We start from the raw sequence: 27,409 nt of genomic DNA, 5'->3' as shown, positions 1-27,409 counted from the left end.
CCATGGGAAAGAAAACAGTAGAAATAGGGGTTACAAAATGAAACTCCAGGGAGGATGACTCAGAACCAATAACAGGAAATATTCTTCATGGAGAGCGATGGATGCCTGGAATGCTCTTCAGGAGATGATGGTGAAGACAAAAACAGTCAAAGAATTCAAAGGGGCATGAGGTAAACATTGTGGATCCTTAAAGGCTAGTGGATGGAAATGAAGAAAAGCATGCATGGAGGTAACTTGCTGGTGCAAATAAAATATTGTTCTCTGCTTCAATGGCAGGGGTAAAAGGGAAGTTGGATTCAGACAACAGCCAATGAGGGCTCCAATGTTTACTTTCTGGAGAACTGATAAGCATGGGGGTAACCTGCATGGAGCAGCAGTTACTACCTTTAACAGAAAGCATTGGATTACAAGCCTTAACTAATAGGCCTTGATGCTTTTGATGCAACTGCAACATCACTGTCTGCTTTGACAGCGGTGGGTGGGGGATCGGTGGAAGAGGAATTGGATTCAGACGAGAACCAACACAGACCCTGACATTTACGGTCTGGGGTACTGATAGGCAGACATATGGGAAAAAGCACAGGACTGCTTCTAAGGCTAAGTCCATAAGCAAAGAATATCAATAAACACTGTGAAGTTTTCAAGAAGTCACATCATCCAGTAAAAATGTTGTTAGCAGTAAATTTTTATGGGTTATAATAAGACTTGAGGATAACTACACAGAGTGGCAGTTCCTAACCTTAAGAGAAATGGCAGATATTACCATAAGAAGTTTGCTGGACAGAATGGATGGATCATTTGGTCCTTTTCTGCCATCATTACTATTTTACCATGTAAAATAAATGTATTCCATTGATGTACAATAATACATTTACACGGAAATTTAAAAAAAGAAAGTGCTTCTAGATATTTCATCTGGAGGAACGTTTTCCTCCTTGTCTCAGCCACATCAGGGAAAGGTTTGCTGTCACTTATCTGGTTAAGTCTTAAAAAGCACTTCTTAACTGAATAAGTGAGATAGCTAATGCTAGAGTAACCCTTGCTTGGGGGAGATTAGTCCCAAGGATACACAAACTTATTTATTCTCAAGGGCTATTCTGGCTAGTGCTTCTCTCATAACATTACTGTCTGTCCCAAGGGTGGATCCTTTGCTTGGGGGGAAGCTAAAGCTTATGACTCGGGTGGTGGTGTGTTGCTTTCTGTGTAAGATCTTAGATGCTGCATTCCCTGGGGTGAGATGCTAGGACAAACCAGGTAAGACAAGGCACACTGGGTGTTAAATTAAAAGTTTCCTGATTCTTTGACATTTAAATTAAAGTCCGTTTTATCCATAAAAAGGTGTTATTTAAGCTGACTGATGTAAAAGGTGTTTTTCCTCTTCTGGGTAGGTGTCCTTTATCTCAGGTATCTGGGTAAAGCCAAATGGGAATCTATCTCACTGCAAAAAATATGGCAGGGAGTGCACAGTGAGAAATCTCCTCCAAATTAAATTTCTTGATGAGGCAGGGAGGTCTCACCAAGGGTATGAAAAACAGCATCCTTACTCTTCTGAGGTTAACTGATATTGACCACACTGAATATTAAACTAGTTGCAGTACATAGGTTGAGGCAACCAATCCCAGTCCTGTAGGTTGGGAGGGACTGAAGAAAATGGAAGGCTTTCAGGGATGTATTTTCTAAGTAGGGAACTAGGGCCATCTAGTGGCTGAACCAAGGGGGCATCACACTAGTTATCCATCAATCTTACTTATCCGGCTAAGTAGTGCTTTTCTTTTATTTGTCTTGCTATCTTACTTAACCGGATAAGTCTTAAACAGCACTACTTAGCCGGATAAGTAGAATTTTTTTTAGACTTTTCTGTCTTTTGCCACCACCTAGCTGGATAAGTCAAAACCTATCTAGCTATGTTGAAAATACATGCTGTGTATCTTTTAGATATATGAACATGTTGGCTGATTTAAGCATACTTTATACAGTGTGTGCATGCATTTGCGTGCACGATAAAAAAATGCATGTGCCTGCGCGTGCATGCCTTTTTAAAAAGTTATGCTCCAAATCAAAATAGTATGCATTAATAAAAAATGAAAATTTGAAAACTAATGTTAAAAAGTGAACAAATTAAAAAAAATATATTTTTTTTTTCTGGTTGCACATTCCTAGAAATGAAACAGGAAACATTATGAAGCAAATCTTTATTACAGTAAAATAATTGTTTAGATCAAAAGAGAGAAATTTTACTTTTGTAAAATGACTACAAAGTCACAGAAAGGTTATTATTAAGGCATACACAGTCTTAATGTGGTCAAGGCAACCTCTTTTGTCTACAAAATCTAGCAAAAGTGGAATATGTAAGACAAACACGCAGAGACAACCCAGATGTTTCTGGGACATTTTCTGCAAATAGCTGCATATAAGTCCATTAACCAGACTTTAAGAAGTAAAAAAGTGGGAGTGATCTCAGGGCTCTTGAAGTGAAAAAAGTACACTTGCATAGCCTTTCCATGCCAAATTAGCCCTCTGGCAAAAAGTCTCTTCTGACAAGCCAACTATATAAAATATGCGCAACTGAATTAAATATTTGCAAATAACTTGCCATTTTATATTATGTATGATTTGATAAATTGCCCATGTGTAACTGAGCCGTATGTTTCTGCATATGTCACAACAAAAGCACCCTAGTGACACCGTATTTCTAACAAGATGACACAATCAAAGGGTACTGGTAGCTGCAGTTATTTAATACTTGCCACAATAATAGCAACTGCAGAGTACTAAAGGTACTAAAGGTACCTAACATTAGATGGAGGTTTTTTTTATGGAGAGTCTTAAAAGGTGTGAAAAAATGCCCATTTTATTAGTATGCCTTTGGTTCTGGGGGGGGGGGGGGGGATTTTATTGGCAAATCTTACAAAATAGTAACACGCTTATTGTCAAGTGTTACTTAATAGAGACAAATATTTATTTGTGGATTACAGTATCTTCAAATATTTCCAAAATACATGCCTCTTGGACTACTGATGCTGTGGTTTGATTAAATCTGGATTGAATTTTCAAAGGAGTTACATGCTTAAAAGTAGCATATATCATAGCAGTTTTCAAAACCCCATTTACGCAGGTAATACTTTTTGACAATTCAGCCTTATGGAGTGAATTTTCAAAGGAGCTGTATGAGTAAAAGTAGCAATTTTCAAAGTCTATTCACGTGGATAAAGCCTTTTGACAATTACCTCATTTGGTTGCATAAAGCAAGATTATACTTACATAGGCCTAGAGTTATCATAATGCTATAAATATTAGGGATGTGAATCATTTTTCTGACCATTGAAAATATTGTACGATATTTTTAAACTTGTCAAGTATCGGGGGGTCCCCGAAAGCGATAGGAAAACCCCACAACATTTTTGTGTGGTTCTCTTATTGTTTTGGGGGAGGGGAAGGAAGGGCACACAAAAATAACCCCCAAACCCATCCCAACCCCTTAAATTTAATTATTTAGAATACCCCACCCTCCCAACCCCCCAAAATCTTTTCTAAAGTACCTGGTGGTCCAGCGGGGATCCCGGGATCGATCTTCCGCTCTCGAGCCATCGGCTGCCAGTAAACAAAAGGGCGCCGATGGCCCTTTGCCCTTACCATATGACAGGGGCTATCGGTGCCATTAGCCGACCTCTGTCACATGGTAGGAGCAATGGATGGCCCGTGCCATCTTATAAAATGGCATGGGCCATCCATTGCTTCTACCATGTGACAGGGGCTGGCCAATGGCACTGATAGCCCTTGTTACATAGTAAGGGCAAAGGGCCATCGGTGCCATTTTGTTTACTGGCAGCCGACGGCCCGAGAGCAGGAGATCGCTCCCGGGACTCCCGCTGGACCACCAGGTACTTTAGAAAAGTTTTGGGGGGTCGGGAGGGTGGGGGATTCTAATTAAATTTAAAGGTCGAGGTGGGTTTTTTTTTTGGCTTGGGACAGCCAAAAAAAATGCTCAGAACCGCAGGAACAAAGATTTCCCACGGTTTTTCTATGAACTCGATACCGTAAACGAGTCCAGTACCGATTCACATCCCTAATAAATATAGCAAAAATGGCACCTGTGATAAAAAAAGGGCATGGTTAGGCTAATTTCCTGCCTACTGTATCGTGTAGGTAAGTAACACATGTACATTGCGTCAGCGTGTCGCAAGTTGTGTCAGCATGTGGCACATCATTTTATGCGACTAGTGTTGATTAGTGTGTGGCGTGTTATTTTTGCAGTTTATGTATCCCAGCTTCCTGCAGCTTCCTCTTTGAGGGTGTGTCAGACATGGGAGAGAGAGGAGAGGAGAGTTGGTGAGTTGGATAGGGGGATAGGAGCTTTTTCAGATACAATTACCTGAGTGCGTTGTTGGTCTTCTGTTGCCATCTGCTTTCCTTTACCTTTGTCTTTTGTCTTCTTTGTTGGCGTGAAAGTTTTTGTTTAATTGTCTAGTTTGTCTATCTGTCTTTTGGTGAGGAGGTGTGGTGGTGGAGGAGTTGAGGCATGAGGAGGAGTGGGGGAGTGGTGGTGGAGGAGCAGAGGTGTGAAAAGGAGTGGTGGTGGAGGAGTGGTGTAAATGGAGGATTGAGGAGGAATGGTGTTGTGGAGGAGGGAGGAGGAATGGTGTGAGTGGAGGAGTAAGGAAGAGTAGTGTTGGTGGAAGAGTGGTGATAGTGGCGAGGAGGAGTGAGGATGGAGCATGAGAGGTGTGGGGAGAGGAGAGGCGTAAGGATAGGAAGGGGAGGAGGGAGGAGAGGAAGTGCGAGGACAAGGGCATGAGGGCTAAGAGGAGTAGTAGTAGTAAGAGTAGGAGTAGGGACAGCAGTAGAGATAGGCAGGAATGAAGGGATAGGAGGAGGCAGGATGGGGAAGGGGATAGGCAGGCGAGGATGGATGGAGGAGGACTGCAAGCTAGGGATAGAGAGAGAGGGCAGAGGAGAAGGGAGTTTGCAGGACAGGGGCAGGAAGGGAGGGGAGAGGGATGGAGGGGGAGGAAAGGGAGGACACCTCTCCAGAAGTGGACTTCCTTCTGGCAGCCAAACAGCAGGACGCCCATGTTTCAGAGCTATAAAGTTCAGTGTCCAGTAGAACAAGATAGTAATTGCAGGGGTCCTGCACCATTATGCCATGCTCTTCGGCAACCATGTGGCCAAAACCTTGAAAGCAGCCAAGGATAAGGTCTGGCGTACCATAGCTCAGCAGTGTGATGAGACCAATCTTCAAATAAAAGGTCTTTATTAGCACATATTAATTAAAATACTCTTGCCCAACTCTGGCCGAGTTTCGCCTTAATTAAAGGCTGCATCAGGGGTTGCGAATACATAAAATAAATGTATAATGTATAGAACTGTTGATTTAATGTACCATCAATACATTTGTCAAGATTTAAAAAAGAAAAAAGAAATAAAATCATATATTAAATATGTAATATATGCCACCAAGGACAGTGTGTTTCGCTGTTCTAATTCTAGTCCAATTTTTCCAAGAGAAAAATGAACCAATTATATAGTGCACCAGCACTAGCACCAACAACATCCCCTGCCACCAACAGAAGAGTCGATGCATGAGCAGCTGGACCAGCTGGAAAGTAGGCATGAGGTACACCTACGACACATATGGGCTGAGCTAGTGTGCCTCAGGAGGGCTGTGAACAGGCAGAGCCAGGCTCTGCGGGATCAGGCTGCCACACACACGCAGTGTGTGATGATGCTGGACACAGCAGTCAAAAATATGACCAACTTGCTGACACACATCCTTCAAAGGATGCCTGAGCAGTAGAGATGTGCTTCGTTTTTTTCTACCGGGTTGTTTTTTGACTCGGATACTTCGTGGTAAAATTCGGGTTTTCTCGTTTAGTTTTTTTGAAAAACGAAACGAGGAAACCCAAAACCGGCCCAAAAAACGAAGCGGAGAACGAAGCAAAACAAAACCCCACCCCAAGCATTTAAATTCATTTTAAAACATTACATACAACCCCCCCCCCCCACCATCCCGATCCCTCCCCAAGACTTACTAACATCCTTGGGGGTCCAGCGGGGTCCCGGGTTCCAATTGTCCCTCCATGCCCGGTGTGCTACTGCAAGCCGTGCTCCTCAAAATGGTGCCGAAGCCTCTGAACTACTATGTCACAGGGGCTACCGGCGCCATTGGTCAGCCCCTGTCACATGGCCATCGGCGCCATCTTGTGCTCATACCATGTGACAGGGGCTGACCAATGGCTCCGGTAGCCCCTGTGACATAGTATGGGCAAAGGCTATCGGCACCATTTTGATTCCTGGCAGCCGACAACGAAATCGCTCCCGGACCCCCGCTGGACCCCCAGGGATTATTGGCAAGCCTTGGGGGGGGGGGGTCAGGAGGCTCCCCCAAGCTGGCCAAAAGTCCCTGGGGGTCCAGCGGGGGTCCAGGAGCGATCTCCTGCACTCGTGCCGTCGGATGCCAGGAATCAAAATCAAAAAAAAAAAGTGCCCCTCTCCCCACACAAACCTGAAGTTCGGGGAAAATCCTTTTCGGGTTTCGGGGTCCCCGATTCACGACGAATTAGGCAATTTTGTTGCAATTGCCTAATTCATGATAAACGATTGCACATCTCTACTGAGCAGCCATTCATGTCTTTCCCAGCATCTCTGGACTCCACACACCACAGTAGTCCACAGCCTGCCCCGAGAAGTGGGCCCCCAAAAGATATGCCCCTCCCCAAGTGGCAAGCCACGACATGGCAGGGGGCCATGAAGCACCAAAAGTGGTGGTATTAAATGCCAAATAAGAAGAGTTGTACTAACAATCCTGGATGGGCCCCTCTACAGAGTTCCTGTACCGGCTAAATGAAAGAAGCCTGCTGAGCTCATCCTCACTACATAGTTCCTATGCTGGCTAGATGGAAAAAGCCTGCTTGGCCTGTCCTCATTACAGAGTTCCTGTGCCAGTTAGATGGAAGAAGTCTGCTGGGCCCACCCTGTGCCAGCTAGTAGAAGGGATGGTGTACTGTCAGCCATTGTGGTCCTGCAGTGTAACTCTAAAGCTCTCCTCGATGCTCTGCCCGTATTACATCCTCCTGAGGTGGCCTCTAGTCATGGTCCAGCTGCCTCCTCTTCTCATCATGTCTCATCTCCTGCTCCTGATGCTGGTGTCTCATCTCATCTCATCCTGCCTCCATGTTGCTGTGTCTCATCTCAGCTCATGCTGCTGTGACTTATCTCATGCTGCTGTGACACATCTCATGCTGCTGCTGCCTCCATGCTGCTGTGTCTCCTTTCAGCTCAAGCTGCTTCTGCTGTGTCTCCTTTCAGCTCAAGCTGCTGCTGCCGCCTCCATGCTGCTGTGTCTCCTTTCAGCTCAAGCTGCTTCTGCTGTGTCTCATCTCAGCTCAGCTCAGCTCATGCTGCTGCTGTGTTTTCTCCTGGGCCTCCTGCCTCCATGTTGCGCTCTTTGGTCCTGGTCCTGGTCTCGCTGCCTTCTTGCTGAACTCTGCTGCCTTGGCCCTTAGCTGTTCTTTTGAGTGCACTCTTTCAACATGGTCAGGGACCTTTTCCTTGCCATCACATAACAAGGCTGCTATCAGCTCCAAATTAGAGCTGTACTGTTGCTATTGGGGGTGCTACTTCCGCTTTCTATGTTCTTTATTGTAATCAAGATTGTGCCAAAAGGATAAGGTGCTAAGCCTGTATATGTAATAATGCCATTTCAAACAATGTATGTGCAGGTCTACACAGAATGTGCTGTTCAGTTAATTTACCACCATTTGTGCTATTTGCTTTCTTGTCCTTGCAGAATGTGATTACCAAAGACATTGACTTTATTTCAAACAGTGCACACTACATGTGTAGTACTTTCTTTCCAATATAGTTTGAAGTATCAAAGATGTACTTTAATGTATACAAAGGTGAATTTTAAAAGTCATACGTGTGCCAAAACTAGAGATGGGCACGCATCTAGCACATGTGCGCGTCCACCCGATTTTATAAACTGCGCACAAGTACCGACATGTGAGTGACTCACATTGGTAACAAAAGGGGAAGAATGTGGGCAGGGCATGGAGGTTCTGGGCCAGGAGATATGCATGCATGTAGCGATGTGCCTGGATGCGCATCCTGGTGCATTTCAGCAAAACGTTACTTCTGTAATAAATGAGATATAAGCCAGAATAAATACAATTCCAGCCACATATGAACTGATTGAGGGGGTCTGGGTTAACTGGGGGGAGTGCAGGCTAAAAAACCAGGGGTCTTGAGGACCTAGCCATAGACTGGGAAAACTGGTGGATGAAATGGTAGAACTGATCTTGGCCTGGATGCGTGCCTGTTATAGCCCTTTTTTATACACGTATAAGTGCACATGAAAATGAACATACATGCCTATTTTGGACTCTTACAAAATATGGAATGCACATGGAAAGGCCACTGATTCTCTTGTTTTGTCCGCAACTGCTGTTTTGGATCGGTTTCAGGTTTGCTTTTTTGGCACTTCCGTGCATAGATGCTACTTTTTACATGCATAAAGGTCGATTTTAAAAGTCCTACGCATGCCAAAGCCAGGAGGTACATGCGTTTCGAGCCAGCACGCACTGCGTGGATTTTAAAAAGCATGCGAGTAGGCGCATATCTCCTACTACTCGCACAAATAAATAATTTTTAAAAGGGGGCGGGGCATGGGCATGGTCTGGGCAGATCATGGGTGGGACATGGGCATTCCAGGAAGTTGTCTTGAAATCTGCATGTAACTATTTTTGCACACCTTTAACATTAAAATATTTGTGTTTTACTTTATGGCAAAGTCAGTATCTACAGTTTTGTCAGTGCTTTTTTGAGGCAATGCTATCATTCTTCCAGAATCTGATTTGATTTTTCATAGCTAAACAAGGAACAACAGTCACAGCATCACTCGTTAAATAATGCTAGCACCCACAGCAGCCACTTTGCGGCATTTTTACTTTCATACTGCATATTACTTTAAATGTTGTATGAATTATATGTTTTTTGGGCTATTACTGTTTGTTTACGTGTGTATATGCAGTTGGGATTGACACTCACTGGGCCGGTGAACATGAAAGGTGCACCGGTAAAGTTAACCTGGATATTCAGTGGAACATGACCAGGTAAGTTTTATGCTGAACATACTCAGCTCACTTTAGGACAGGTAGGTTTTCCACTCAGACTTTCCTGCTAAAGATAGCCAGGTTGCACCTAACATCAATGTGATCACCACCTTTTTTATCCATCTAAATTTTGTGCGGGTAAATGAGTTACCTGGACAAAATGTAGCCGGGGGGGGGGGGGGGGGGGGGGGGGGGGGGGGGGGGTGTGGAATTTTCAAATTTCAGTTTTGTCTGGGTAACGTCTAAAGTTACTGAGACAAAGCCTTGGAATATCAACCCTTATGTTTCTTGGTAACCCAAAGCAAGTAACCCACTTGCTTTGGGTTACCAAAGATAAAGCGAGCTACGAGTACAGTGAAGATGAATAAATAAAAGTTCTCCATTGTATGCTGCAAAATATAACATCCTAGTAATTTATGAAATATTATATTCCTGTACGGGCCCTATGGCTCAAGCCATAATGCTCTGCACACTGCAGTGTAGGGGTTCTGGGTTTGACTTACCCATCTGTGAGGCTCGCTGACCTGGAGGCAGCAGGGGCCAGAAAGGTGGTCCAGGGAGGGAGAATGGGAGGGAAAATGAGTGCTGAGACAGGCCCTGGTCAATGAACGAACACTGGTGAGGCTACACCTAGGGGGAAGTACTCCTCCAGCCCTCTGGCCAATGGTGGCCCTGCTAAGCCAACTAAGCAATGCCTTCCAGGAAGTGGGGAACAGCAAAATGGGAAAAAAAGAAAAAAAAAAGGTTCCTACTTTTAAAAAAATGAACATTTTTGTGATCTCTACAGACTCTTTCTATCCCCCAAATGCTCTTGATTGAGGTTAACAAAACTAATTTGAATCAATCTACCTTGCAATTTTCCTTTCTGATAATCTGTGATAGTTAATATCAACTAGTAGGCCTTATATACCTACTTCCATAAGATCAAAGTATAAAATAGTTTGCATAATCCTCTTACAAAGATTTTATATGAACTGTATACAGTTTTTTTAATATCTCAAATAAATATACATTTTCATATCCATTCATGTCTTTCCCATGACAGTTACTACAGGTAATTAAATGAATTTAAGCTTAATTGGCATGCAGTACAACTCAATATAACTTTAATGTTTTATGAATTTTTTTTAATGGACTAGAACACAATTCCAGATGTATGCGACTGTTTACTGCTTTGACAACAATGACAGTCTGTATTCACTGCTAGATACTAATTATTTAATTTTAAATGCTTCCGTATTGTGCAGTACTTGTGCCTACTGTTGTTTTTGGCACATTGGTTCAGCTTCCTTCATGACACCCTGCAAACGACCCATTAACATTTGCCAGTGAAAATTAATGACAAAAAGCGTGACAGTACTGCAGCTATTTGAAATTCTGTCAAGAGTGGCTAACAATACGTTTACTGATATTCAGTTCAGTTTAGAATCTTATTTAACAATGGGCTACCTTAATCTTTTACCTCTTTGTAAGAGGTATCCTTGTTTTTTCAGTAATAAAGCACAGTCCAGTGTACTTCTGAAAATGACTAATTCTCAAGTTAAAGTCTCACCTTTTCATGTTTGCATTTGCTGTCTGACATTTGTTCAGATTTCTGGCACGGGTTTGTCTGAGCTGTATATTTATTAATGAGCTACAGTATAATTGTACGTTAACTGGTTTATTGTTATTACTCATATGTATGCCTGATATTTTATTTGTTTTTATTATTGATATATTCTGTCTGGTATTATATGTCTTGATGTTATTATTATGCATGCTGTTTGCTATCCACTGAGGTTTGTGGATTGGTGGAATATACATTGTTCAAATAAATAAAAATCATCAACAGTAAAGGGCATTAATTACCAAGAGTTCGATATTCTAAAGATCTAGGCACCTAACTGTAATGAACTAATTTATTTAAAATGTTTGTTACCCACATACCACAGTTTATATGTACTTGTTTAAGACCTCTCATTATTTTAAAGACCTCTATCATATTCCCCCTCAGCCGTCTCTTCTCCAAGCTGAACAGCCCTAACCTCTTTAGTCTTTCCTCATAGGGGAGCTGTTCCATCCCCTTTATCATTTTGGTTGCCTTTCTCTGTACCTTCTCCATCGCAACTATATCTTTTTTGAGATGCGGTGACCAGAAGTGTACACAGTATTCAAGGTGCGGTCTCACCATGGAACAATACAGAGGCATTATGACATTTTGACTCTGGGAACCGTGACCTCCCTTTTGTCCTACCCGGCGAGCGCTCTCCGCATGCCTTCCCCACTTGAATGACCACACATGGAAAAAGCATATTGGGTTAAATTGGCTGCAGCTTTTATTTAATTTTAAACAATTGATAAAACCAAACAACATAATCCTAACAACCCACCCGGGCCAATCCGTTGCCACATTTACACTTTTCTGGGCTTCGCCCCCCCCCCCCCCCACGCTGCGTGCCACGCTCAAGCAAGGCAACATTCCTTATCCCAGCCCCCTGCCACATTGGAAAGCAAGGGGGCCCTGTCTCCAGGTGTGGTCCCCCATTACTCTGGCAACCTGCCTTTTCGTCAGCCACGCGGCTGATCTCGTTACAATAAGTCCTATTGGCCCGGTTAACCACCTGCCAATATTATCTTATCCTCCAGCTGCGAAATTACAACCTTACATTAATATTTGTACCTCCTTTATTAATTTTTATAGTTGGGTGGGTGGGAAAGTCGATCGTGGAAAAAAGGAGCCGGCTGCAACGCGGTCCGGTCCTTTTATCCCCCAGCCGGCGTCATCACCTGTGATTGCCTACAATGATGATGCCGGCCACTGGAACGCCCACCAAGGGCGGGCCTCAACCCCGGCGTCATCGGGGCGCTGATGATGCCAGCCACTGGAACACCCACTAAGGGTGGGCCTCGGTCCCCAATGTCATCGGGGCGAGCTGTGCGGTGGCAACTAGCCCCGATGATGTCACCCCCTGCTGGCACGCTCGCCCGGATCCTCTCCTCCCGGCTCCAGGTAATCTGCGGGCTCCTAATACTTCTTTTTCGGGCCCACCTATTCCGTTTTATTAACCTTTCCCTTCTTAATAATTCCTAACATTCAATTTGCTTTTTTGACTGCTGCAGCACACTGAGCCAACAATTTCAAAGTATTATCCACTATGATGCCTAGATCTTTTTCCTGGGTGGTAGCTCCTAATATGGAACCTAACATCGTGTAACTACAGCAAGGGTTATTTTTCCCTATTTGCAATACCTTGCACTTGTCCACATTAAATTACATACATAATGACTGGAGAAAAAAATAAAAGAATGTACCAGGCACAAACAAAAATATAGTAAAATCATAATAAAAACATCAACAACTCTTTGTTTTGCACTTTCAGATGGCTATTTTGCATTGTCATCTTAACCACGATGGTATTGATTTGGATGGTGTTTGGAAGACCAGCTTGGGCTCAGATTGAGAGGATGGGATGGGTGGGTAGGTGAAGTCCTCCAGGAATTACCTTTTTGTAATGTGGGTAGCCTCCACTACATCTCATCTGTTTGAGTTATGTGCTGTTTGATTTATGCTCAGTGCTAGTCCGCTATAACGTCTGAGTCAAAACTTTCATCCTCTATGATGCAGGAGTGGGAAGAGTGTAATTGTCCTTATTTAGGGCCTATCCTTTATCTGAGATATTGAATGAGTATTTCATTACTTTAACCACCATCCCCTAATATGTTCAAAAATTGATTCATTGGAAACAGTGCTGATTCCTTCCCCCACCACCACCCTACTATTCCCCTACTTTCACAAAGGTTTTATCTATGGAAATGGCTTTCAGAATTATCCTCTATATGTCCATTAACAGTAGGTATGCTGCTATTTTAACTCCCAATTTGTAATCTTTTTAATATATCATCATATAAAATATTTGATTGACCCACTCAAATAGCTGTTTATCCTTTCTTTCCAGCCCATAAATGGATACATTAATTCCACAGTTTTTGATAGAGGATTGTACAGAAATTAGTGTATGTAATTGCACATTTTGATGTTGCAGCTAGAAATAATGTGGTTTGTAGGATCAAAGTGAAAGTGCCCTAAATACAAATAAAGCTTTCATATTCTTTATGAATGATAACTCTACTATTATATTCTATTCTACAGCTCTAAATAAATTAAAGGAAAAAGATAAATATGTGTTACACCTCCACATTTCTGACATCATTAATATATACAGAGCGAGCAGCACACTGCATTAATCAACACTGATTGAAAAACACCAGACAAGCCAGGACAAACAGCCTATGCAATTTAACTGAAAAAAAAAATGTACAGAATAAACCTCCAAACAGTTTCTATAATTCCCAGTGCAACTATTTACATAAATTAATGTAGACATAGTTCATGAGTCACAATGTCAAAACTGTCTTGCTACATTGCACCCATCTGATAGCTAAAAATGACTTTGACTTTAGGGGTTCAGGTTATATACCTGAAGTCTGCTGGGGAACTGACAATTCTACTTTGACAATTCTACTTTTACAACAGTTCTTTAATATGCTGTATGTTCCCAAACAGCATTGTTCTAGGTTTCTCTTTAGATGTCTTTTCAATTGCAAACATGCATGCTAAATTAATTGAGTCTTCTTTGTTAAAAAGCTAGATAATGTTGGTGCAAGACCATTATCTACTCCCAGGACCTAGTTTTACCAGGGATGTTGCATCTCAGAGTTACTCCAAAACCAAGCAAGTCCTGTCCCATGGTGAATGAAAATGAAGGCACAGAAAATATACCCAAAGATGATCTTGTGATTAAAACAAGATCATGTTGAGATGTAAACCTTCTGTCATAAGGTATTCCTAGGCAAATTTAGAGCAAGATACAGATGGTTCTGCAGTGGCAGGGTTTTTTTCAGGGATGGATTCAACTGCAGGCACAATTAATTTCATGGACTTTCAAATGAGTGCCAAAGGAGTGTAGTTTTCTCTCCTGAGCAAAAAAGCCTCTAGTATATATACTGCAGACTTACATTCTGTTGTCTTAAGAGCCAGCAGTACAATTAAGTGAGCGTCAAAGTCCCACTGAATTTAGGAAGTACACATTGCTATCTAGATCAGATATCAGCAGGCCTTCTTTCCCAAGTGGCAGATGTACAACAGACCTGCAATGCCTTGGCTATACTGGATGAGATGATAACTGACCCCATTCTCTCAAACAGATCAAGCTCAAGGATCCAGCTATATTCAAAGTATGCAAATGCCATATGATTTAGAAGGCAATTTTCAAAACAATCTAGCTGGCTAGAGTTAGCCAGCCATGTCAAAGGGTTTAAAAACTTCCCACGCAGAGCAGCTACATATAACCTGTCAAATTTTACTAGGCTTCTATATTTTAGTCACTCCAAAAATGGGTTTGGGTCTGGTGAGTGACAGAATTCTCAAATATATGCCTGCAGTGGCTCAGTCTAAATGCTTTTAGAATAATAATAACAATGATAATAATGATAACACCACCACCAGGAACTCTCTGTAGTTGAAGCCTATAAAGTCTTTATAACACTTATATTTTGGTACTTAAACATATACTTCAATCTCTCTACTTAAAAAGTTTCCATTTTCTCTCATTATTGGCAGAAGATTGGAGCCATTTCTTTGGTTAATTTGACTTCAGTGTTCAATTAAAGCATTGGCCCCCTTCTGCTGAGATTGCCAATGGGGTGCCAACTAGTGGTCTTATATTAATATTGTTACCTGTCCATTTATTATTGACATTTGTCCATTGGGAACTGGCCTTGAGCCAGCAACCCATTTTACACAGGCACCCAAATGGCTTCCAGATAGTAATGACTTTCATCCACTATTGATCTGAGGCAGATTTGAATTGTTGACCTAAAGGTAAAAGGCTCCATATTCTTCTGCCAAATCCATACCTTTAAAAAATAGCATACCTTTAAAAATGCTGAGTAAATGTTCAAAAAATTATGAATAAAATAATCCAATATAATTACCTGTCATGTTGCAGTATACTTTTAAAGGCCCCAACGCCCCACTGCCATCTGGATCTATCCAATAGATATCTGATGTTTTTCCAAGATGTTTGTATGCTTCACACGAAAGTTCATAAATAGCTGAAAGAAAAGAATAACTTGTAAATAGAATTCCAGTTAAAGTTTTCTCCATAGAAATCTATGATGATCTACCATACAGTATACAGAATAGAAAATAAAACAATGAATGCATATCGCTATACTGTACATACAGCTTTGGGCTTGATTGAAAGTAAGTTTGTAGTAATTCAAACACCACTGCCCCCAACACCACACACATACAGAAACTATGCAGCTGAGGAGATATTAAACTGAGAAGGAAAAATACATTTTATTAGTGGAGTGGACCAGAGGTGTATGTCCCGTGTGTAGACTTCTTTTCCCACAGCAATTCTGATTCACGCTCCGCACAGTCTCAGATTGTGTGGGCAGAAGTCAGATGGATGCTCACAAGCATTTCTCATCTTTGCTCACAGCTGAACCAAACAGTACAGACTGGGAGGAAAGATTTTGAGGGGAAGCCTTTTTTGCTAGGCAGGTAGTCACATCAGTTGCTTGTCCCATAGTGGATATACAGCAGTTTCCAGAAGCCGTGCACGTGAAGCTTTTGGGCAGGCGAGCCTACCCTGGCTGTATAAATAGTTGGCAGCTGTTTACCTGCATAAAAAGGTTTAAAAATTGTTGTTTTAATATTAAAGACACCTACTGTTTTATGGAAGAGAGTCACAAAATGCTATAGATCATGTGCATACGATGATATCAATTGTGCGCTTGTGGCTGCTGGTGATCTTGTGCCATGGACTAAGAAGATTTATGGTATATGTGAATTAAGGATGTGCATGGAACATTTTTTTCCCTTTCATCTGTTGTTTATGACATTTTTTCATTTGTTCAAAATGATATAAACAAAACAGAAACAAAATAAAAAGCAAAAATCAGAATTTTTTGAAAAATGACATTAACCAGGGTCTGAGGGCAGGGGGGCAGTGTTTCAGGGCTTGGGGTTTTTGGGTTTTTTTTTTAACAAAATGAAAAAGGAACACAATTTTGTGCAATTTTTTTGTTTCATTTAAAAATGAATTGACAGGAAATTTCATTAAAATTTCAGGTTTCATGCCAAATGAATGTACATCCCTAAAGCAAATGTTACTGTAAACCACAATACACCTGGTTTATCTGGAAAGTGTAAAGTCTTCTAGAGATTTCTGCAAAACAGATTGTACATATAGAATAGCAAAATGTGATACATCTATGACCCAGCTCAGCTCATGACTAAACTGTACGTGAGCTCTGTTAATGGCCTTGGCTTCATTTGAGAATTTGGAGGAAAGAGCTTAACAATGTGTGATATGATAGTGATAATATATGGGAGTATTTTCAATATTATAACGATTAGTAAAATTGTATGCATGGGACTGAAAAGATAACATAAGAGAGGTCAGCAAGTTTAGTATAGGCCATTCTTAGAAGTACATATGGAAATACTGAAATGTGCTAAAATCCTGGGATGTGTGGGGGTGGTATAGTCTTGATTTCAAGCTTGAAATATTTGCTTATATGTTGTTTGTGGAGAATGGTGCAGAACTGATTGAGGAATGTGTGTATGAGAAATGGTTCATGTACTGTATATTATATTCAAGTCAATATAAGTGAATGGGATTAAATAAATGGATGGATGTTTAAATGAAAGGCAGTGCCTCTGTCTTTCTGTTATGGTGAAAAACTCTGTGAGCTTCTAGAAACACATCTTTCTCTGCCAATAGCTAGAAAAGAAATACAGACTGCTTCTTGCACACGCTCAGAGTTTACAGCGGGAGTGGGTCAGTGTCACTTGATCCACATAGCAGCTATAAGCTATTTAAAATGATGCTGCATGATCATTTGCCCTATATATGGTTTCATTACCAACGTGTCCAGGACTCAGCTCTGACAAGATCTTTGCTGTGAGCAGGACAGACACTACTCATGGCCTGCTGCCACTCTCGCCAAATTCTGCGCAAAGAAATTGGAATTCTGTGCAGGAGGGGAATTCTGCACAAATTCTGTGCACCGCTGTAGTGTGGAATTCCCCCAGGAGTAACAATTGGCTTACTGTATATATTATTCAGTCAAGGCCAAATTTTAAATCCCCCCTGTGGGGGGTTATGTGTGTGGCTGGACCTTGCGCGCATTTTAGAAGAGGCCCGGCCGTGTGCGTAACCCCCATTACGTGCACAAGAGCCAGGCCTCTATCAAGGGGGCGGGGAGGGGTGGTCTAGGGGGTGGGGCAGAGCAGGAGGCCGCCAGTACAGTGGCCATTTGCCGCTGTGCCAGGGGATTTTGCGCCGGCAGGGTGCTGGCGCACGCAACTTACGCCAGCTCACGAGGCACGCGTGTATTTTTTAAAAATCTATCCTTAAGTGATAAACTGGCTTTTTCTAACCCTAAAATAATGTAAAAAATGTACAAAATTGATAGCAATTCTTACTTAAGTTACTTTTTAAGATAAAGTTAAAATATTAACAAAAACATTTTCATATTTTTTGGTTTGGTAATGAATTTTCTCACTTTTAAGGTTTATTGCAGTAGTGGAATCTGTTGTTTTACATATATGTATGTATGTATATTTATAAAAGGCTTGTGTTGATCTGTTGGTCACACTATTGTATCTTTCTGTGGCCAAAGGTGGTGCCTGGAAGGTGTGCTGTGCAAAGAGAATATGCTCTGTTTGCAAACAGTGTCAAACATGCACACACACACAGGCCACACAGGCAGACACACACACACACAAGCAGAGACAACCTTGCACACAGGAGCACACACATAGATGCTGTTTTTGAGCAGACAACCTGATCAGTGCAGAGTGCTGTTCATTAATATGTTCTGACTGTGAAGCCCTGTCTTTCACGTTCCCACACATAGGGGCAGGCAGGCACAGACACATACACATAAGCACACAGAAGCTCATACAAGTGCACACAAGCTCACAGAAGTGTACACAAACACGCCCAAGCTTGTGCAAGCATACACAAATGCACACAAGCTCGCATACATGCACACACTGGCTCAATATGGCACCGTGAGCAGTCAGTGGCAGGCCAAGGAACAGATTCAGGTTGGACTCTGGCTATCTTTTCAGTATTAATGACAAGAAAACAAAACAGAAGCAGCTCTGCTTAGCGTTGCAGGTCACAAAATAAAGAGAGTAATATAATTAACAATTCAGCAGTACTGGCCTTCTCTAGGCTTCCTTCTCTTCCTTGGAGCCTCCCCCCCTCCTCCCCCCCCATTCTCCCTGGGCCTAGCTTCTTATCCCCTTTGAAGGAGAACATCCTCAGAGTGGAACTCCCTTCCTGTTTGTGGCTTAAGGTTGACCAGCCTAAATGCCTCGTCCTGAGCTTTTAAAGAGGGTCTAACATATACTCTTTCATATACCCTCCCCCTCAGCTTGACCTTGTCAGGTCTAGCTTTTGCCACTTCCTGGGTTAATTCCCAGGAAAATAAATCATACTTCCTATATTCTTTTCCTATCCTAAACTTGAACTGACCATTTCTCTTTGCTCCGGAGGGAAGGATCGATATGGGATCCTCTAGGCCAGAGATCACCTTTCCCTCCCCCCTTCTGTGTATGCCTCCAGCCAAATTCAAGGGAATTACTTCTGAGTGGGGCTTGCTTAAGTTTTCGAGGGCCTAGTTCTTTACAAATGAGAGTTTTTCTGCATCCAGAATCCACCAGGGTTTGGTTGAGAAACGTATTTAGCTCAACTGAGATAATGAAGTCTGAAAGTCCGCAGCATAGAGCATTCACCAATTTACAGTTTTGCATCTTCGCAAAAGTATGTGCCCACTTGCACTCCTGTTCTTATTTATTTATTTATTTATTTATTTATTTATTTATTTAAGTGATTTATAGCCCTCCCCATCCAAATGCCCTTTGTGGATAACAAAGTTACATACACAATCGGCCATTGTAAAAGTCTGATTGTATTCTGAGGGAAACCAAAGTAAAAGGAATTGCAGTAAGCCAATACTTGAGAAAATCAGACTGAAGAATTGTTATGAAATCAGATGTCTTAAGGAATGGTTTACAATGACAGAGAAGTCTTAACTTCACAAATTAAATCTGGGCTATTGTTTTAGTATTTATTTGCATGGATAATGAGGCGTCAATAATGACACCTAAATTAGTGTATTTTGTGTTATTTCCAATATGTGATTATCAAATAGAAATGATGCAGGATTTTTGTAGTCTATTGGCTAACCAGTTATGAATTACTGTAAGACAGTTCAAGATCTTATTCAAAATGATTTGGAAAGTGGATGTAACAAGAAAATGAAATTGAATATCATCAGCATAGATTTTGTTGTTTATGTGTAAACTAGCAAGGATTTGACAAATGGGAAATATGTATATATTAAAAAGTACTGCTGAGAGAGCAGATCCTTGAGGCATTCCAGTCTGTGAGAATATATGTAAATGCCCAGGCATGCACTCTGTTAGCGATTCTGTAGAAAAGCAATTCTAAACCACCGATATGCCCATCAATGAAAGACTACTGAGCAGGATGGCATGAACTATGGTATCGAATGTAGGGGAAATATTGAGGAGTACAAGGGAAAATCTGGTGCCAGAGAGAAAGCCATAGTAAAAACTTCAAAGTTGGAAATGTGAAGAGTCTCTGAGTTGTGTGCAGTTCTGAAACCAAATTGAAAATCAAGGTAGCCATTTTTTAAATGACAGTGTTTAACTACTTTAAAACCACCTTCTCTGTGATTTTGGCCAGAGGTCTTTAGTTGAAAAAAGATTTGGAATCTCTATAACACAGGATAGGTGGATGCAGCTTTCAGTGATTTTGGTGAGTAACACTGAGAAAGGGACATTTAATTAAGTTGGTAATTTATTTATTTATTTGGGATTTTTTATAAACCGATAACCGTTTGCACATCGTATCGGTTTACACTTAAACTTAAAACTAATAGGCAAGGCCTTTACATGGAACGGTAACTATAGTTAAACAGAGAAACAAGCAACAATTAACAAAAGAGGAAATCTAATTTACAAAGGAAAAATTTACAAGAAATAATCAGTGCTAAAGTAATAAAGTCTCTTATAGCAAGACCCAGCACTTTCATAATGCCATTACAACAGGAGTTCATAGGACAAAGATTTATCTTCAAACCATGGATAACCTCCAAAATTTCTAATGGACAGGTGGGTTTAAAGGTCTCCCATCTTGGCTCAGAGGAAAAAGGATCCATATGTGATTCAGCATTCACAGGCAATGGAACTTGGACCACAATCTGCAAGGTCTTATCAGCACACAAAATGGAACATTGCTTACAGAATTCCTGGATGAAATTGCTACAATTTGCAGTAGGTTGTGCGGTCAAAGATTTGATGATAAAGAATAATTCATGCGGTTCAGAAGCAGCAGACTGGATACAGGAAGAGAAACAGGCCGTTTTGGCTTTGTCAAGGTAGTCAGTCAATAAGGCCTTGCAAGTTTTGATGTTGTTAGTCGATTTATTCTTGCACCATTGCCATTAAGAACATCTGAGTTTGTGCTTGGCTTCTCTAATTACAGGTGTATACCAAGGAGTGTAGTGACTTCTGCAGCTCTTATAAGTTTCAATAGAGGGTGGATTTCCAAAAAATATACTAGGAAGGTGTACCAGAGAGACAACTTTGTCATAGTTCTCAACTGAAGTAGCAAACAATATGGGTAGCCAAACATGGCAGGCCCTGCCACTTGGTCTTTGCCTTGGCAACAGGTCTCCACGTTTGTCGTTTGGTTAGTTGCTACTCCTTCATTCCTGATCTGCTCCTGTGCTTGTTCATTCCAGTCCTGCATTCCTGTTACCAGTTCCTGAGTTCCAATACCTGCTACCTGTTCCTGATTACCCTTGCTTCTCCTGACTATGCTTTTGGATGGATTCCTGGCATTGACCCTTGCTCACCCAGACCACACTTTGGATGGATTCTCAGCTCTGACCTGTGCTCACACCTTGACCTCATCTCCAGCTGCCTGCCCTCCTGTACTCGACTTCAGCCTGTACTTGGCTTCATCTCCAGCCACTTGCCCTGACTTCAGCCTGCACCTGACTTCATCTCCAGCCGCCTGCCCTGACTCCAGCTTGAACCCGACTCTGCCTCCAGCTGATTACTTGGACTTGGCCTCTTTTAGGCTTCTGCATACTTACAAGCCCGGACTTAACTTGTTCATGTTCTCTAGCCTGCCTCAGCCTGTCCAGGCTTTTGGATCCAGGCCCTGTTGAACTCAGCTCCTTCAGACGCGTTGTTTCTGCTGCTTCCTGGCTCCCTGTCCTGAACATCTTCCTCCAGATAAATCACGCGGAGGCCCACCTAAGACCAGCTGGCCCCGGTACCCAAGGGCTCAACCTGCAGGGAACAAGGGCTGGTATTGGCGAAGCTCCAGTCAGTCTCTGCTTCCCGGTCTGTTCTGCCTCCTGACAGTGGAGACCCATGGGGGCTTCCCCACAGGTAGCATCAACTCCATCTTGGGCCAAGGGTCCACCTCCGCTGTGCAAGTTGAAATTTCCTAAAACTAGGCAATTCTTAGAATCCATTTTCAAAGTCAACACAACCTGGGAAAAAATAACATGATATGAATTTAAGAAACCTGGAAGAGAGTAGACCAAGTGGAGGACCCAATTGCAATATGAAGCAATGATGAGCATCTCTAAGTGAGAACACTTTGTAAGTGTAGCTGGATAAAAGAAAAGGAGTCTTTGGCCACTATGAGTAAGTTACCACTACATTTTTCAAGCTGAGGTTATGACAATACTGAGTAATTGGCTAAACATAGTTATTCAATAACAGTGTCATAACTGAGCTGCCAGGTTTCAGTGAACTGCTGCTTCAGGGTAGTCTGTTTATTTCCTTAATTTCCGGCTACTAGGACAAATATTTAAAAAGTCTATTTTAAAGCCCTGATAGACTAAGGGGTAGATTTTCAAACCGCGCGATTTGGCGTACTTTTGCTGGCGCATCAGGCGCAAGCAAAAGTACGCGGGATTTTAGTAGATACGCGCGTAGCCGCGCGTATCCGCTAAAATCCTGGATCGGCGCGCGCAAGGCTATCAATTCCGTATAGCCGGCGCGTGCGCCGAGCCGCACAGCCTACCCCCGTTCCCTCCGATTTCGGAGCGGCCTCGGAGGGAATCCTCTAACGCCCTCCCCTCACCTTCCCCTCCCTTCCTCTACCTAACCCACCCGCCCGGCCCTGTCTAAACCCCCTCCTTACCTTTGTTGGGGGATTTACGCCTCCCGGAGGGAGGCGTAAATCCCCGCGCGCCAGCGGGCCGCCAGCGCGCCGGAACGCGACCTGGGAGCGAGTCCGGAGGGCGCGGCCACGCCCCTGGACCGCCCCCAAAACGCTGCCGACACGCCCCCTAAATGCCGCGCGGCTCGGGCCCGCCCCCGACACGCCCCCAACACGCCCCCCTCGCCAAACCCCGGGACTTACGCGAGTCCCGGGGTCTGCGCGCGCCGGTAGGCCTATTGAACATAGGCGCACCGGCGCGCAGGGCCCTGCTCGCCTAAATCCGCCCGGATTTGGGCGGATTTAGGTGAGCAGGGCTCTTATAATCCGCCCCTAAGCTTATAGCCAATCAGAGAATGCCAATGAATACATCATTTTTCAACAACCCTTATGAACAATTATATATGCGAAGGGTGTCTGACCACTCAGCCTGGGTTCCCCGGGCCCAATTGATCTGGTTTTGTCCACCTTTAAAGAATTAGTATTAAGAGATGTATCTGTACTAGAATTGACTACCCGACAATTTCATGGCAATTTAACTAAAGATCAGCATGCTGCTCTGAGATCTTAACAAATGGATACTTCTCTTGTTTTCAAGTCCACTGATAAAGGTGGCAGGATTGTTATCTAGCAACAAGAGAACTACAAATGAGAAGGTTGTTTTCAACTTAATGACAAAATATGTTATCGTCTATTAACATCAGATTCCACTGCAAAGTTACAATGGCAGACAAAATTATTAACAGATGAGGCATTAGAACAAGGATATCTTTACATGAAGGAGTATTGATATCCCAATGAAGTGCACCCTCGCATACCAGTATTTTACACACTTTCCAAGATACACAAACAAGTGTTGAACCCCCTGGTCAACCAATTATTTCCTCCAATGATTCATTATTGGAGCCACTATCTCAATATGTTTATACTTTTTTGAGCTCTCTGGTTACCCTTATGCTTTCTTATATAAGGGATTCCTCACATTTTTTGTCAATATTGAATTCCATTCAGGACACTTCTTGTACAGATTTTTTCAGTGACATTGGATATCGATTCCATAAACAGAAGCATTAGATGTCATTCAAGCTTCTTTAGAATTGCGCCCTCAACCAGTGCCAGTGCCCTTTGAATTTATTCTAGCATTAGCATACTTGGCCTTAAAAAAATGTCTTTTTGATAGTCATATTTATGAACAAATATCAGGTACAGCTATGGGAGCTACATTTGCGCTGTCAGTTGCCAATTTATTTATGGCTGAATTTGAAGAGAAATAAATATATGTTTTCCCCTTATTTTTCTGCAATAAAGATCTGGTAACGTTTCATTGATGACATATTTCTAATTTGGGGTGATATGGTAGATAATTTGTTTCTATTTTTAGATTGGTTAACCACCTTACATGCCAGTATTAAGTTTACAGCACAATACACACTGAAAAGTTGACATTTTTGGACATTTTGATCTGGAAGGACAGGGTGCTTTTCATACTTCAGTATATCGTAAGCCAACAGATAGAAATACGAATCTGCAGTTAACAAGCGTCCATATGTTCTACTTAAGGAAGAATCTACCCTTCTCTCAGTTTCTTCATTGCCACTGATTATGTTCAGAGTTAAAAGAGTTCAAATAACAAGCTCAAATAATGGCAGATTGATTTATTAAGCTTGGCTATCCAATCAAAATAGTAAATCGTTAATATACTATATTACTCTCTCTCTTGAATTCATAGTTATTTTACCATGCCTATCATTAATATACTACATTACTCTCTTGAATTGCCGTTAATCCTGTTTTATTTTATTATACCTTTTTTCATGTATTCCCCTCGCCTTGTTATTACAGTTCCATGTATTTCTCTTTCTTTATTATTACAGTTTCATGTAAACCGACATGATGTAGATAAGAATGCCGGTATACAAAAACCTTTAAATAAATAAATAAATAAATAAATAAATAAAACAGGCTTTTAAAAGAGCTTTGTACTCAGATCGGGATACAATGTTACAGTGCAATAATCAATGGAAGTTTACTTCTGAGAATTTTATATGTCCACTGAGGTTCTCAAATTGTTCTAAGTCTATATGCTCGATCATCAGGCACCATTGGAATATTTTGTCCTTACATGAGTGTTTTAGAACATCAATCTGCTTTGCCTTTACCAGAGGTAGAAACCTTCAGGATTTTTTAGTGTTGGCAATGCTAAAGAATGTTCCTGGCTGGGAGGAGCAGCAAAGAGAACATATCAAGTGTGGTAACTGCAAATACTTTAACATGATGGAGACTACCTGTTTTGCAAATCCATGTGATAATCGCACATAGGTATTGAATCATACATCTAATTGTGACAGCTCTTATATTGTGTATGATTTGGTTTGCCCATGTAATTTGGTTTTTGTGGGAAAAACACTCAAACATTTAAAGTTCAATTAGCAGAATATAACAGCTGTTTGACCAATCAAAGATTAGAAGCCCCTTTAGTTAAACATTGCATCGTTAAGGGCTACACATTTGATGAAATTCAAGACTGTGTATTGGAACTTGGTCTTCATTCACCCACAAGAAGGAAATCGTGGCTTGAACCTTTTGCAACAAGAACAATTTTTGATTTTTCAATTAGGTTCCGTATTCCCTGTGGGATTAAACATCACCATTGAATAGCATAATTTTAAATGACAATCTATATTGATGGTTGCAGCTTTCTAATTGTTGGGATTGAATCCAATACTTGGATGATGTAGTATAGTGGATGTTCCAAATGATTGAATAGTTTGATTGGCTTAAAGTGTTCTTGGCATTCTCTGATTGGCTATAAGCTTACTCTATCAGATCTTTAAAATAGACTTTTTTTCAGATTTGTCCTAGTGGCTGGAAATTAAGGAAATAAACAAAACGCCCTGAAACAGCAGTTCAAGCTGCAAAACATAGCCATGTCGGCGATTTTCAGAAGCCCATACAAGCCTATGTATAAAGATAAGCAATGAGCTAAAATGAACCATATACAAAGTCCATATTGAGAATATAAGGAAGTTGTTTGGACTCAAAGGAGCAAACAAGATAAAAGTTTAAAAATCTTAGAAAACATTTTTGTGCATAGACAGGTGGGGGTGTATTTTTTTTTTTTTTTTTTTGTAATAGTGTATGTGAGATACACTTCTGAGTCTTTCTGAAAGAGATGGGTTTTATTCCTGTAATCTTTGCTGCTTTTGTGCCCCCTTCATGACACCTTAGAATGCTCATACCACTCTTGATGTCACTTTATCCCTCTTCTGCCTTTGGAGGTTCATGCCATTGTTATCAATGACTTTTTTTTGAAGCCCTGGGGTATTCTTGATATTCTTTCTGCTGGTTTGCTCCTCTGATGGTGTCTTGGAGAACTGCCACTTCTGGTACTCTTTTGTCTCTTTATGGTGCCTTAGGCTATTCATACTATTTTTGGTGCCACTTTGACACAGTCTTGGTGCCTTAGTATTCTCTTCTCCCTTCTGATATTGTCTACCCATGAGTTTCATTAGAATTTATTAATAAACCCCAATTTTGAAGTTCAGAATAGGCTGTGTTGCTTCCCCCCATTGAATTTAATTGGAAATGAAAATAAATACATGAAATGCAGAAACAAAAATATTTTTTTCATTTGAAACTAATAAATGGAAGTGACCTATGAAATGAATACAAAAAACACAATGAAAATTTTAACTCTGCACATTCTTAAAACATATAACGGATATTCTATCTGCCCCACTTCTGGGAACCCTGGCCTCTGTCTCCCCTTCTCCTAATTTCAAATCATTGAGAAGGCCAGACTCCAAGGGGGACTCCCCCCTAGCCCTCTCTGTGATTTGACCTGTGCTGTATTTTGGGGTGGATGCCATCTCATCTCTCACATTTGGCAGCAGATTGCCTTAAGCTGTTCCTGCCTTCAGCACTGAGCTTTCCTGTTCCTGTAGGGTATATACCTGTGGCCCTAAACAAGGATTTGCATTATTGAACTGAGACCTGCTGCTATGTACATAGACTGAACCAAAAGTACAGGCTTAAGCAACACAAAGATGGCAACTTCCTGTGAGACTGCTATTTATACAGAAGATAAGCTGTGATTTTCAATATCAATTATTTGTCAGCACCTCTCACTGTGAGAAGAAACCTTGGTCAAGAACTGTATACATGTCCTTGTTAAAAGCTTTGTATTCAGCCATGACTGATGGACTCTAATGAACTTAATTAACCCAAAATGTGAATATTCATATGCGTCTGGACTTAGACAACATCATTTGCATTTCACCAATCCTGTCTATAGGAGGTGGTAACATCAAATCAAGATCAACATTGCAACTTATGGAACTGAATATGAAATGAGGTTTTGATGCAAAAGGACTCTGAACTACCCAGATTGCAGCTTCTCCTCATGGATTATCCCAAAGAAATTCTGCTGATAATTTTATCATGGCATTTATCCACAGATTACCCCAGAGCTCTGCTAAGAGATCTTTGCTGACAGAACTTTACTGCAAGCAAATTTTCAAGTAAGACTGAGTTTCATATTCAGCCATGAATTCTGAGAAATCTGGCCAGCTATCCCTTGAAAGAATCAAAGCTGGAATATCTTTACCCTAATTTAGCTATCCTGTCTCATGGAGTATTTTGTGAGACCTTTGGTTTCTAACTGTCATTCGCTATATCAGGAGTTGCTGGATTTGCCCCATGACATTTTGAGTCTGTTTTCTGACATCTGTAGGAGTGTGGCCTGGATTGGATAAGGGTGAAAACACTGTCTTAATTACCTTTTAAATATATTAATTAGTTTGGCAATTTCATAATTACTAAGTGCAAAGTTGGGCTTAGAGATAACGCCTAAAAATTCTGATTATCTTTCATGACAGCACATGTGCTGTAAAACTGTAACAAACTAAAACCACAAAACAAAGAAAAAGAAAGAACTGTACCATATTAAACTTTGTATACCGTATGCTGCTATAATAAAATTAACTTGCTACCTCACAAAAAGTGCCTGTAACTGCACCCTAAAGC

General features: G+C 41.5%; 1 protein-coding gene across 1 annotated transcript in view; it reads right to left on the bottom strand.

Annotated features, from left to right (window-relative positions):
• CNTNAP2 (contactin associated protein like 2) overlaps nucleotides 1-27,409 on the bottom strand; it is a 2,918,762-nt gene that overhangs the window by 1,225,353 nt on the left and 1,666,000 nt on the right. The window contains exon 11 of the mRNA XM_029589581.1: nucleotides 15,084-15,203. Coding sequence (XP_029445441.1) covers nucleotides 15,084-15,203 — 120 coding nt within the window. The remainder of the gene's footprint in view (nucleotides 1-15,083; nucleotides 15,204-27,409) is intronic.

This window comes from Rhinatrema bivittatum, chromosome 2 (assembly GCF_901001135.1).
Source record: "Rhinatrema bivittatum chromosome 2, aRhiBiv1.1, whole genome shotgun sequence".
Taxonomy (NCBI): Eukaryota; Metazoa; Chordata; class Amphibia; order Gymnophiona; family Rhinatrematidae; genus Rhinatrema; species Rhinatrema bivittatum.
This window is presented reverse-complemented; position numbering and strand designations above follow the sequence as displayed.